Source organism: Amborella trichopoda, chromosome 9, assembly GCF_054954075.1.
Source record: "Amborella trichopoda isolate Santa Cruz 75 chromosome 9, AtrichopodaSantaCruz75HAP2 v2.0, whole genome shotgun sequence".
Classification (NCBI taxonomy): Eukaryota; Viridiplantae; Streptophyta; class Magnoliopsida; order Amborellales; family Amborellaceae; genus Amborella; species Amborella trichopoda.
This window is the reverse complement of record NC_142344.1, coordinates 56,815,691-56,829,664: the sequence shown is the minus strand read 5'-3', so window position 1 is coordinate 56,829,664 and position 13,974 is coordinate 56,815,691. Positions and strand designations below refer to the sequence as shown.

The following is a 13,974-nucleotide window of genomic DNA, read 5'->3' as shown; positions in this document are numbered from 1 at the left end:
GTGGTTAAAGAAACAGGAAAATGCACTGATCTAATGCTACGGTTTTTTTTTTGCATAAGTAATGCAATGGTTGTATCATAGTATAATACGGCTACACTTTTAAAAAACTATATTTGTGAGTGCCAAAATAGTAAAAAATAGAGAAAAAATGTGGTTAAAGAAATAGGAAAATGCACTGATCTAATGCTATGGTTTTTTTTTGCATAAATAATGCCATGGTTGTATCATAGTATAATAAGATTACACTTTTAAAAAACTATGTTTGTGAGTGCCAAAATAGTAAAAAATAGAGAAAAAATAAAAATAGATGAAACAAATAACATATTAAACCTTTTAAACTCCACAAATATCACAAATGCCATCCAACAGTTCACGTACACTAAATTTGCAGTTTTGCCCTCCATTCACCCCTTTTAATTAGACAACAGCCCACACCTGTAAATAATGCAACAGTATAAGAAAGTAGAGAGAGAAAGAACCACAGTGTAATAGAAGCGAGAAAAACTACAACTCAATACCAAGTTTAGAGAGAGGAAAGGACCATTTGGGGAATAGCAGAGAGAGAAAGAAGAGCACATGGTGTAATAGTAGAAAGAGAGGAAAAAGTAGAGAGAGAGTAGACCCATACTGTAACACCAAAAGAGAAAGAAAACCCACATTGCAATAGCAAGATTATATCTCAAATTCCTATTTTACCATCCATAAACTCTACAGATATCACAAGCACCCCTTACAATCCCCCTATATCTTGACAAGAGCCCCGACTTCAATACTAACGTTTTAGAGAGAGAGAGAGGACTTCAATACAAACGTTTTAGAGAGAGAGAGAGGACTTCAATACAAACGTTTTAGAGAGAGACACCCTTTGCTCAATAGCAGAGAGAGTGGAAGCAGAGAGAGAGAGAGAGAGAAAGAAGCGCACAGTGCAATTGTAGAGAGAGAAGAAGAAAATGTTTGAGGAGTTGAGGTATCTGATGGGCGGCTCCGCCGGGGCGAGCGGCTTTGGTTCCAAGTCCACGGCCGAGCAAGTAACGCCGGAGCTCGGCTCCATCACAGCCATCATCACAGGTAAGATTCGATATCCGCTGTTGGATTCCCCCCATGTCTCCGATTGCGGTTGAGAATGAGTCCCTGTTTTCAGGAGCCACGTCGGGGATCGGCGCCGAGACGGCTCGGGTTCTGGCGAAGCGGGGCGCTCGGCTCGTACTGCCGGCCCGGAGCCTGAAGGCAGCGGGAGAAGCGAGGGCGAGGATTAGGGGGGAGATTAGTGGAGCGGAGATTATCGTCATGGCGCTTGATCTCAGCTCCATGGCCTCTGTGCGATGCTTCGTTTCGGAGTTTGAACGGTTGCGGTTGCCCCTCCATCTTCTCATGTGGGTCTTCTAACCTCTCTCTCGTGTTCGTCTTTTTAGCTCTCCTCTCTTTCGGATTTCTCTCTCTGTTGACTCTCAATCTTTTCATTTGGGTTTTTTTTGTTTTTTTTTCTCGATGTTTGGAATTTTACTCTCTCTCTCTTATTTTCTCACTGTTTGGATATTTACTATCTCCCTCTCTCACTCTTCTTTTCTCACTGTTTGTAATTTTACTCTCTCTCTCTCTGTTAATCTCAATATTATCAGTTGGGTCTTCTTACTGTTCCTCTCTCTCTCTGTTGGGGTTAATATTTGCTCTCGTATTACTGCAAACTCTCAAAATTCTCCTGCGTTCAACAGTTGCTTGCGTTTTTATTGCTTTTTATGCTCTCTCTCTCTCTCTCTGTCTTGTACATAAGCGTCTCTTACTTTTTACGTCTCTCTCCCTCTTTGCCTTCCCCACTCTCTGTCTCTCTGAGCATAATATAAATGTTTTTCTTCATCTCTCTCTTCCTCGTTTCTTGCTCTCTCTTCCTCGTTTCTTTCTCTCTCTTCGCCCTGCAAACGGAATTATCTTTTTTTCTCGTCCTCTCCTCTCCTCTCTTGTTGCACCGCATTAAACTTGGTTCCTCTCTCTCTCTCTCCAAGGCGTTTTAGTCGTTTTTGGTTTCCTATTTTTCTTTTCTATGATGCCATAAAGCTCCATTTTATCTGCAACTCTCTCTCTCTCTCTCTCTCCTCTTTTTCTATCCATTCATTTGAGAAATGCCTCCTCCCACTTTCCGGCTCTCTCCATATTTGCCTCCCTCTCCTTTATTTTGAGAAATGTCTCTCTCTCTCTCTCTCCTTATTTGATAAATGCCCCTCTCTCCCCTCCCCTAATTTGAGAAATGCCCTTTCTCTTCCTTATTTGAGAAAGGAAAACATTTATATAACGGTGAGGCCCTAATCAATCAAATTAAGGCTCACCTAAAATATTTGAAAGAAGAAAAAAACCCTCAATGCGATCATCTCAACTCAACGTGGGGATGTATGGAGATCAGATAAAATAGATTTTCAAGTTTTAAAAATAGTACATTTTTTGATACCGAAATAACATGTTTGGACGCTATTTCACAGCCGTCCTTACTTTAACTGTTTAAGGCCTCGGCTTTATAAAAACCACGCCCACGCCCTTTGAGAAATCCCTCTCCCCATGTTTGAGAAATGCCTCTCTCACTCTTTCTAGGGGTGGCAACGGGTCAGGTCGGGTCGAGGTCCATTGCCACTCCTACTCAGACTACTCTTTCTCCCTCCATTTCAAGTTTGAAGACTTTCAAGTTCAATGATCAGAGTCCACGCTCCTGTGGCTTAGCAGAAACCCCCTCTGTTTTCAGTATAATATCGATCGTGCTTCTTGCTTTGAAAATGGCATATGTCCAATGAATGGTTCTTATCTTCGGTTTTTTGAGTAAATATCTCATGGTCCATCTGGAAAAAGAAAATTGTTACAAATGGGAAAATTTACACAAAAACCCAAAAACATTAGCGGAATAACAGGATGCTCCATATTTTCTCGATTTTTTTTACTTTATTTTATTTAAGTTTAGCAACATTATACCTGTTTTTCTTTTTATTATTTTTATTTTGTTGAACTCTAGGGTTCTTCGATGGCCTGAGACATCCCCAATTCTGGGTCGGTCTGATGTTTCAAATGTCGGATAGCCAAGTTAGGCAGTTTGATATTTGAAACATTAGACCTGCTATTGTAGTACTTTTTCATGGGGGGTCCGAGTGGTATGATGTTTAACATCAAACAACCCGAAGGTTAAGTAGTTTTTGAAACATCCAACCCTGCTATACCAATAGTTTTTTCAAGCATTGGGGTTGGTCCATTGTTCAAACATTTGGTTAACCCCAAATTGGGGTTGCCCGATCGGGGCTATCAAAGTGCCCTAGAGCTGAACAAAATAAAATATAAAAAAAAAAAAACGTCGAATTGGGGCACAAAATTGAAAGAGAAAAAAAAGAGAGTAGAACCTCCTCGTAAATTTGAAAAAAATATGGAGCATTCCGTGATACCATAAATATTGTCTTTCATAATTTTTCCTTTTATTTTTTATTTTTACTTGGCTATTGATAACTTAGATTTGTTGTCAAGTTTCTATCTAGGGAAATTATTTTCAAGTTACTATCTAGGTAACTTATTGTCTAGAGAAATCAACCCAAAAAAATTCCAATCCTATTTCCAAAAATTAATATTGAATTATTATTATTGTTGTTATTATTAGTATTATTATTTATCCTACGTGATAATACAAAGCATGTATACCCCATATTTAAGATTAATCTGGATGTATAGATACAATAATAATTAGTGTTTGCAAAATTGTACCAGGACGGTTGACTGGACATGGGGCTTGGAGCGGTTAGAATAGGAACCAGACTAACTGGTCTGGTAGATTTTTTTTAAAAAAATGGGTGAAAAATACCCAAAAACAAAAAAATTAAGATATTTCTAGTAGAGGCACTTTTCAAGTTCGACCCTCCAAATATGGGTTCCATTAGATAGACTAACCCAACCCATATTGCCAAATGTGAGGGATGATTTGAAATTAATATCACTTTTGTAAAACTCTCTCTGTCTCTCTCTTTGGAATCGGGCTAGATTGGGATTGGCCAATGACCGATCTTGAGTTAGTTGGCCGTTTTTTAAAAAATCAGTTGATCTTTTAAAGACTCTTTCCAAAACATTCCAAAAACCTTGATAGAAAATGGAAAAAAAAAAGAAAAAAAAGAAAAAAGAAAAAAGAAAAAGAAGAATAACGAGAAGAACCAAGCAACATACAAGACGATAGTGTAGTGTTTCATTGAACATAAGGCAACCAAAATTTTTGTACGCACTTAAAAAAACAAAATGCCTCATTTCCATTATTACAAATGTAACTATATCATGCACTTAAAAAAATCGAGCAAAAGATCGAACAACATTATCATGCACTTATCAAAAAGAGTAATCCATTTCATCAAAAAAATAGTTTTATCAAAAAAAATAATTTCATCAAAAATAGAAAAACACTTCCCATATTCATCAAAAAACATAATTTTATTAAAAAATCATAATTCTATTAAAAATAATTTTAGTAAGAAAAATAGAAAAATACTTCTTGTATTCATCAAAAAGCATAATTTTATTAAACAACATATTTTTTTTAGAAAAATTGATTTATCAAAAGCCTCTGAAGTCGAACAACATTTCGAGTAAGAAACGACCCTCAATGTTTGGATAATCGAACAAATTAATATACATGCATTGTAAAGGCTTCGATCATCTTTCAAATGCACCAAATCTCATAAAAAAATATTTGGTATTTTTAATTTAATTGAAAAATGGCAGAAATTTCAGATCTATGAAATTTTCATGGTATGGTGCAACAAAAAAATTCATATAAAAAAATTAATCAAATCATAAATAAACATACCTAATTTGTTTGAGAGATTAAGCCTTGAAGATCAAAATCCACAACCCAATTTGATAAAAAAACGACCAACAAATTGATAAAAAATCTGTGTTTTTGGATCAAACACTGGTTCCTTTTCGGGCCAAAATCAACCAATAATATTTGGTTTTTGAACAAATTGGAACATGAGTATGATAAATACTTCATTTATCTATCAAACCCACTAAATTTCTTCAAGAACCATTAGGTATTGAAGAAATTATTGAAAGAATAGCATAAATTTTCAAAAACCTATAAAATCCGTCATTTCAATGCAAGAAACTCTTCTTATTTTTTTCGATGTTTCAATACAAATTTCTTGTTTTATAGATTCTAGATATTGATTTACGGCAATAAATAAATGAATAAAAAAGACAAAAAAAAGGCACAAAAATGAATAAAAAAAAGTAAAAATTTTGATTCAAGAATGCCTTCTACAAATAATAGTTAACAGGTACATTACCGTTATTTCATAAAAACATCCGTTATATCGTCTAACTGGTCTGGTTAGCACAAAACCAGCTGGTTTGCCTAAAAAATGACCGGTTCGACCTCTAAACTGCCAGTTTTGGGCCAATTTTTTTTGGGGGTGTACCTTAGGTTACTAGACACCCAAAACCGACCCTAACTGGACTCGGAAACCGCTAGGTTTTCGATCTAACTGGCCGATTTTTTTAACACTGCAATAATCTTAAAATACTCTTAAAAGTAAAAATTGAATGTGAAATATGAAATATAAGGGACTACTTGTAAATTCAAAAAATTCAAATGAAAATTTTAGGTAAATTTTCCCAACTATCTAAAATACCTCATTTTTTTTATGAAACAATGTCAATTGTTTCCCTCCATGGATGTTTTGTCACATGGAATGCTTAGGATAATTTTTTAAAAATAAATAAATCTGAAATTTTCAGAAAGTCAGTGGCATTTCTTTAGATTTTTTATTATTTTAGTTATGACTTTTTTTATCAAAATATGCATGAGAGATGCACTATTTTGACATATTACACTTTTCATACTATTGGGTGTTTTTAAATTAAATCAAACAATATAGATACAATATAAAATAATTATCTCACGAATATTTTGATGATTTTCCCTTTTAATTATAATAAACTACTAAAATTTAGCTAAATATGACTGAAGTATTAGTTTTTAGCTGATTATTAATTATAAATTATTATTTTTGGGTGCAGAAATAATGCCGGTAAATTTTCCCGGGAGTATGCGGTCTCTGAGGATGGTGTAGAGATGACGTTTGCCACTAATCACCTCGGTAATCAACCCTTAAACCTTTTTTTTGAAGAATTAAATTAAGCCTTAAACCTTGTTTGAAACCACGTTTAACTAGATTAGAAACCTTGTTTAAAGCACATTAGTTGATAATTCGTTTTACCTCCATTAAAAAAATCAACTTCTGATCTCCATAGTTTAATACTGTCTTAATTATATGTTAAACAAAATAATAATTCTTTACGCCTCCATTTAAAAATCAACTTCTACTTCTAATCTCCATAGTGTAATACTGTCTTAATTGTATATTTAAAAACATAGTGGTCCTTGAAGAAGGATATTTAAATTTACCCAAGAAAATGGCTCATGCTCATGTCAACAAGTTTTGAATTTCAACCTGCACCAAAGGTAAAATAGACCCCTGAACTGGTCAGGTTGGGCCCGAGTCTGGGTCTAGCCGAGGCCCAAAAAAAATGGGTTAGGCTAGACCCAGACTGAGACTCGAAAAAAATGTTATGGGACAGGTCAAGCTCGGCCAGGCTCAGGCAACGGGTCAGGTTGGACCCAAACCCAAAAAAATGTTATGGGACTCTAACCAGGACCCGAATTCATCTAAACCCAAACCCGGACCCGTACCCAAACCAAAAAATAGAATGTCTATTTATTTGACTATATTTAAATATATTTCATAAATTGGGACCTGAAAAATGTTATCGGACCCAAACCTGAATAGTATTTGGGTCTAAGATTTGGACCCGGATTCGACCCAGGTCGGGTCCTGTCCATTGCCATCTCTACAAGGGAGTAAATGGATATTATACTCCTACATAAGTATAAAATCTTTTGTCTTACAAATATGTGTGTTTGGAGAAGTTCATACAGGGCAGCAACTTTATTTTTAGAAAGCAAGATTGCAGTGTTATATAAGTGACTAGAGAATATTAGATTCAGGCCCTAGCTTCATGCTCTAATACTTTAATGCCCCTCGTGTCTACACTGTATCCAAGTGCCAACACGTGATTGGAGAAAGGTTGAGGGTTTAGGTTCCCTTCAAATTTAATAAGGGAGTAATAAATTGATATTTGTACCTGTTCATCTACTCATGTAATATGAAATGTGAATAAAGTATTTGCAGATTTGTTTATGGAAGAAAACGAATATGTGATTTATAGTTTTTGGACATTGGCTTTTTAAAGTGGGCAAAAGGCATATATCAATAGAATTAGTCTAAGTCTTTAGGTTCATTGTCCTTTTAATTTGTTAAAGGAAAATGGTTTGATAGGCTGCAGCTAAAACCTCACCTTATAACTCATAAAAAATTGCAATTCAAGGTTTGAAAAACTTTTAAATCGATCATCAGCTTGAACATTAAGATTTCAAATTCTAAAAATAGTATATATTGTAAATAAATTAAGATTTTAAATTTTAAAAATAGTATATATTGCAACAAATCATCTTGACCATCCATTTTGCCATAAAAATAATTGTTCACAAATCAAATTTGTACTATTTTTTTAGTTTCAAATTTTATTGTCGGTGTTCGAAATTAATTTTAGAGCCGTCATGAAGAATTCCAACACCGAAAGTGCTTTTCGGATGAGTATATGAGGTGAGGCTTTATTTTACTTTTATAAATCCTAGGCCCTATAGATACTTAATCCTTTCTTAAATAATCACGCTTTAATTTTTATAATTATTATTGTAACCTTCTGAGCCCACATCTCAATTTTAAGGAGAAACCCATTTTACTTATTCCAAAATGAATCCTTGCAAACACAAATTGAGTGGCTTGTTATCATTATTACCATCATCACTGGTGTTATCTTAAGGCCTTTCTTCTTCGAACACCTTGCCTTATCATCATCATCATTGCCATCATCATTACTAGTGTTATCATAATAAGACAGATGAAAGAATCGTCGAAGGGTCTAATCCAATTAAAATCGGTAAAACATCCTAAGTATGTTCGATCAGATTTAAAAAAAAAATTAAAAATAAGAAAAATAGGTAAAATATGAAATACACTGCATTATATATTTGTCATGGCCTTGTTAAAGTGGTCCAAACATATCAAATCCAGCTAATTTGACTTGCCCAAACTAGTGAAACATTGGTTTTAATTGATTTTCGATAAAAATCTATTTTCTATTTTGGACCAGACATTTTAAAGTACCGAACGGCATTCCAGTCGGCCCAATACAATCTTGATGATAAATTTATCAAATCACAGCTAATAATTATGGCTTTCTAACACTGAATATGGGCTATTTGAAAAAATGTAAGACGATGTAACTCATTGATATAGGAATTTAAAAGCATACCATCAAATGTAATTTGTAGTCTGTCGACCCCTTTAAGTGATATATAAAGGGTTTCAACCTTTTTTTATAGTTCCCACCCCCCTCTCCCCCATACCAAATGATAATCAATGATAAAATTACTAAAGCACCCCTAATAATTTTGGTTTCTCACACTGAATAAGAGCAATTTGAAAAAAAATCAACTTTATCTAAGGATTCAACTCATTGATATAGGAATTTAAAAGCACACCCTCAAATATAATTTGTAATCTGTCGACCTGTTTAGTGATATTTAAGAATTTTTATTTTATTTTTAAATGCTTTGCAGGCCATTTTCTATTAACAAATCTGCTTCTGAAAAAGATGATTGAAACTGCAAGAGAAACAAGCATTGAAGGGAGAATAGTGAATGTTTCTTCGAGCTTACATGGGTGGTACCATGGTGATGGAATCGATTATCTTGGACTTATAGGCAAATCCCATAAGAAAAGGTACCTCTCCCTCTCTCTATCCAATAGGTCCCAGAAGAAAAGGTACCTCTCCCTCTCTCTACCCAATAGGTTTCTCTCTAGAAAATAAATTTCTCTCTCTACTCCAAGAAATTTTGTTAATAAGTGCGGCTCTCTCTCTCATCAAGTGAAACTACTCTATTTCTTAGGGGCTGTATAATAATGGAGAAAGTTTCATACTTTCTCTTGTATTGTAGTTTCCACCCGTTTGAAAACAGTAAAATCGGAGAAAGTCAATAAGTATTTCCTTTGCTTTCCCTCTCTTATCAAGTGAATAACTCTCTCTCTCTCCCACCCTCTCCCTCTACTTCAAGAAAAAATGTTTTAACCAAGTGAAACTCTCTCTCTATTTAATAAATGTTTTTATCTTTATGGATACAATCTTGCCAAGAGATTGCAAGCTACAACTTTGGAAGCGGTGGCTTCCAAAGGTGTTACTTTCGGATAGGTGTAGTATTTCCCGTTTTATAATGAGAAGTACTATACAAAAATTTCCGAAGTTACGAATTCCTTCGGCATTAAAAGTCCCAGTCCACTTCCTTGGATAGCCACTTCTTCCCAAAGTCAAACACGTCATAAGATTGTTTTTAGGACCCAGATTTTATGATGTAACCTCATAAACCCAGCAACCATACTTGCTTAAAACGCATATCCTACATGGAAAACGTAGTCCTGATCATCTTTCAACTATGAGGTCTATATTTGGTATAAGTGTTTGAAAACTCGAATTCTTTTTCCTTTTTTTGAAAACACCAATTCTGTGATTGTTGATTGCATCTCAAAATTCAAGATGAATTAAAACGCTCACAATGTCTTTTTTTGCCCGAGGGAGCAAGCATGCTCCTAGAAGTATGTTATAAGCGCTCATCTATCTCTTTTGTGTTTGTTTTATTAGTTTTTTTATTGATATATTATAAGACCATTCAATTTTTAGTATAATGAAGTTACAATCACTTTAAGATATCAGATACAAAATCTGATTGTCAAGTGTGTGTCACATGGTTTGAGAAATTTTATTTTGATTTTTATGCCCAATCAATCCTATACTCCTAACCGCCCAGTTTTATATTTAATAATCAATAATAATTGTAACTTCATTGCGTCAAAAATAAACGGTCTTATTATATACTTATCCTACCTTTTATATTCTCACGAGTAGTGACACTCTCTAAATCTTTCGTTCTTACATGGTTACTCTCTCTTTCTCTCTGCACCAGTTTAATGGAGTGTTTGTGTGTGATATTATTGGTTTAGGAACTACAATGAGAGTCATGCCTATGCACTCACAAAGCTGGCCAACATTTTGCATGCCAAAGAGCTATCAACTAGACTTAAGGTATGCACCCCTTTTTATATAAAAAAAAAAAACTGAAAACTTTCCTAAAAAAGTACTCTTAGGTGCCCTCTTTTTATAGAAGTAAGGTGTACCTCTAAATTTAGCATAGAAATTCAATTTCAGCGTCGGAAACTTTATGATGTTTTGAAAATCTATTTTCAACTCTAGTTTATTTTATTTTATTTTTAATATTAATTGTTAGTAGTGTGCTAGCAATTTTTGAAACTGTTAGTAGTTTTCGAAAGGGGTTAGCATTGGTAAGAATGAAAACTGAGACCAGGAGCTGAGTTATAGGTGGTGTTAAATGTTTGATCGATAGGATTTGAACATAGAATCCCTCGTTTTTCATATTTCACTATCTCATGCTCGCTCTTTTCCAATTCATTCTAAGAATATTATGAATCTCATAGACCTCATACTTGAAAGATGATATCTAAATTAAGAGATCAGATCTATGAACACTTAAAAATCTTGAAAATAAGCAATTCAAATAAATTGTTACAAAGTACACTTTATGTAGAACTTAGCATACTTTTTTTTCTTCATATCCATACATCTCTAGTTCGAGATAATCAATTGAAGAATTTTCCTACATTGGAATAATCTTTTAGAGGATTTTTGTGGGGCACCCTACTTCAATAGTATAAGGTTGACATTTTATATAAACTTTTCCCAAGGGACCCCATACAATTTTACATTAAATCTAATTGGAGACTGTATTTTTTATGTTGAAAATCATTTATATCTACTTTCATGATCATGGATTTGAAAGGGAAAAGACACTCTTGGACACTTTTTTCTATATCATTTATTTCAAATCCTGACATATCCCCTAGATTTACTTTCTTGTTTTAGCCTTTAAATTCTACATACATGTAGTGAAATACATTTGCAAGCCATCTCAAGGTTTTGTATTGTTAGGATTTGGTTTTTCAAAAAGAGTATTGAAGTATAGCCTTGTCAAATTTCATAAATCTGAGTTCCACTAAAAACTTCGCCCATTTTAGAAAGTGAAAGTTTCAATAAGATCATTTGCATGTGGTACAAATGTTAGAAAGCATATCGACCGTCAGATATGAAATCGGATGGAGGAGAGTCTCTTATCGATCACATTTAAATTCTAAGAAAGATTCTCATTAATACATCAAAGAAATAAACATACTAAGATTTCAAATTTGATGACTTAAGTTGTTTTTTATAATTTTGCATCAGAGGCAAATGGTCTCATTGTATATACTTCCCCACACCACCATCAAAAAATAAAATAAAAAAATCCTTCCATTTATGTGTGTGCAATAATTTTATTTGGTTATTTAGTTGAATCTTGCTTGCCAAGAAATAAACCCAAATTATCGAGAAAAATGTGTTTGGCCTTGCAGGAAATGAATGCAAATGTAACCATCAACTCCGTCCATCCCGGGATCGTTCGGACAAGGCTCACCAGGGAACGAGAAGGGTTTCTTACAGGTAAATTTCTGAAATAATTCTGAGCAAACCGTGCCCAAATTTTTGCAAATTCTCATGCTAATGCATTATTTATGTGCAGACCTCTTTTTTTTCCTTGCGTCAAAGCTCGTAAAGTCGATTCCCCAGGTTAGATACCAGACTTAATATTTTCAAATTTTCTACTATTTATTATCCATGTTGTTGTCATTATTAATTAGATTCAATCGAGATTTGAAAATCCAATGGAATTTATGAAAACATGAAACAAATTATTTGTTACAAATCTTTTTGTTTTTAAAATAGAATGAATAGAATTAATGTGTCTGATATTCTATAAATATCTATCACACCCATGTTTTCTAAATCATAATTCCTATTTTACATTCTTATTTTCATGTCCTATATTTGTACCTTTCCACAGACCTTGCTTTTAATTTGAAGTAATTTCTCCATGCAATTTAGGCGGCAGCCACGACTTGTTACGTTGCAACAAACCCGAACCTCGCAGGTGTTTCTGGTAAATATTTTGCAGATTGCAATGAGGCTTCAACGTCAAAGCTCGCTGGAAGCAAATCTGAAGCCGAAAAGCTTTGGAAATTTTCCGAAGAAATGACCATGAAGAAACTATGACCTCTCTCTCTCAAATCCACACTCTCTGTGTTTCTATCTCATTAGTTTCTACTCTCTCTATTCTCTACTTTACACTCACTATCTCTGTAGTCTATTCTCTCTATACTTCACAGGAAAAGATCAAAAGAACTACAGTAAGGGGGAAAAAAGTTTTAGGAATAGTAATGGTAAAGAGGATAAATAGGTGTTGTACTTTTTAAGAGATTACAGTAGTTTTTATGTAAATAGGGAATTTTGTTGTTAGTTGGGAGAGTGGGAGAATAGGAGCCTTTTGAGGTTTGGGGAATTTACTCCCCCATTGTAGTAGTAGGCTCTCCCTATTAGTAATTAACATATGTAGAAAAATGTATACAACAGAATATTGATCAGTATGAACTTGTTATATATATATGAGCTTGTCATTAGTGCAAGTATTACTTTTGAGAAGTGTCATTAGTCCTGTAATTTAATGCTCATTAACAGATTGGGACTGTATCTTAGTATTTTACGCCTGATGATGATTCTTCCGTTTAATACAATATCAACGGACTGCCCGCCCAACGGACCTTTTTCGACATGAGCCGGATCCAGGGCTCGACCTAAATTTAAGATCTATTTGCTTAATTGGCTACTCCCTAGTCTTGTAAGTGCCCACCTGCTTACACTCCCTTTTCATGCTCATCTTACCTTTGCCATGTTTTGAATGTTGAGATTATATGTAGCACATTGTGTGTAAGTATGGTATGTGGTATTAAAACTCACAACGACAAGCCAAATGGGCAGCTAGAAATTCGGAAAATTTATCAAAATACCAATGAGAGATGCATGGTTTAACATTTTACACTCATAGAGGGAAATGGGATCTCACTAGAAGCTAAATTGCACCAAATCACAAATCGATTTAAGGGCAGTTTCTAAAAATCCAATAAGTGGGTATCGGCATTTTTTTTCAAAATGCATATTCAATCTTGGATCCAAACAAGGGACATACGCACGGCCTTGCATTTCTTCAATCATAAATAAAAATATAAAGTACAAAGCATCCCATCTATGTAAGTTTGAGAAGTTGAAAAAATGGCAATAATTCATTTGGATTTCTCATTATCTTATCTATTATGCTCTATTTCTATATTTTGGTTTTGATACGTTAATGGTGGAAATGGAGTGTAGAGGCAACGGCCCCGCTAATTATGTACTATGCTCTATGGATGTTTCTCACAGCATATTAGGGCAAGATTTCTATGCTTCCTCTACAGCATAAAACTTATATACTTCCCCTTATCCAATCGTCCATTCTGAATGGTAGGCTAAGATTGCCCCAATCACAATGTCACGTCTCTACACTATTTTATTTTTAATTTCTTTCTATAAACTATTTTGAAATTTTGTACATCCTCTATTAAACTCGCACTAGCGAAAAACATATAATTTTTTTTAATAAAATAAAATGACCAAAATACCCCTCAAAATTCAAAGGATATTTTGGTCATTATATTTTATCAAAAATTTTTTTTTTGATATTTTTTATAGGTGCGTCCAATGAGAAGATGAAACGTACCAAATTTCATATTCATACGATTTGTATAAAAAAACTGAAAATAAAATACTTTGAGACGTTGAATCTAAGATCAAACGGTGAGTGGCTCTTTTTATCAAAATTGAACGGCTGGTTGGTGCATAGATCTTCTATGCTGTAGGGGAAGTATAGAA

The 13,974-nt window shown here is 34.1% G+C and overlaps 1 protein-coding gene across 2 annotated transcripts; it reads left to right on the top strand.

Moving 5' to 3' along the window:
* Positions 1-487: 487 nt before the first annotated feature.
* Positions 488-12,711, top strand: LOC18447709 (short-chain dehydrogenase TIC 32 B, chloroplastic). Of its 2 annotated transcripts, XM_006857800.4 has the most exons (8): positions 488-1,068; positions 1,142-1,373; positions 6,028-6,107; positions 8,693-8,855; positions 10,128-10,209; positions 11,589-11,676; positions 11,756-11,802; positions 12,118-12,711. In XM_006857800.4, exons 1-8 carry the CDS (start codon positions 951-953, stop codon positions 12,283-12,285), a joined length of 978 nt encoding a protein of 325 aa, XP_006857862.1. In that variant the 5' UTR covers positions 488-950; the 3' UTR covers positions 12,286-12,711. The 2 variants fall into 2 exon arrangements, 1 of the variants encoding a protein (XP_006857862.1); XR_016041650.1 differs by lacking the exon at positions 10,128-10,209 and having other exon boundaries at positions 542-1,068.
* The last annotated feature ends 1,263 nt before the right edge of the window (positions 12,712-13,974 follow it).

What these genes read in the sequence shown, in the direction of transcription:
- LOC18447709 (XM_006857800.4), top strand. Translation starts at nt 951, where the DNA reads ATGTTTGAGGAGTTGAGGTATCTGATGGGCGGCTCCGCCGGGGCGAGC. An exon ending in TTGCCCCTCCATCTTCTCAT is followed by an intron (nt 1,374 to 6,027) that starts GTGGGTCTTCTA and finishes TTTTGGGTGCAG; the next exon opens with AAATAATGCCGGTAAATTTT. An exon ending in ACGAGAAGGGTTTCTTACAG is followed by an intron (nt 11,677 to 11,755) that starts GTAAATTTCTGA and finishes ATTTATGTGCAG; the next exon opens with ACCTCTTTTTTTTCCTTGCG.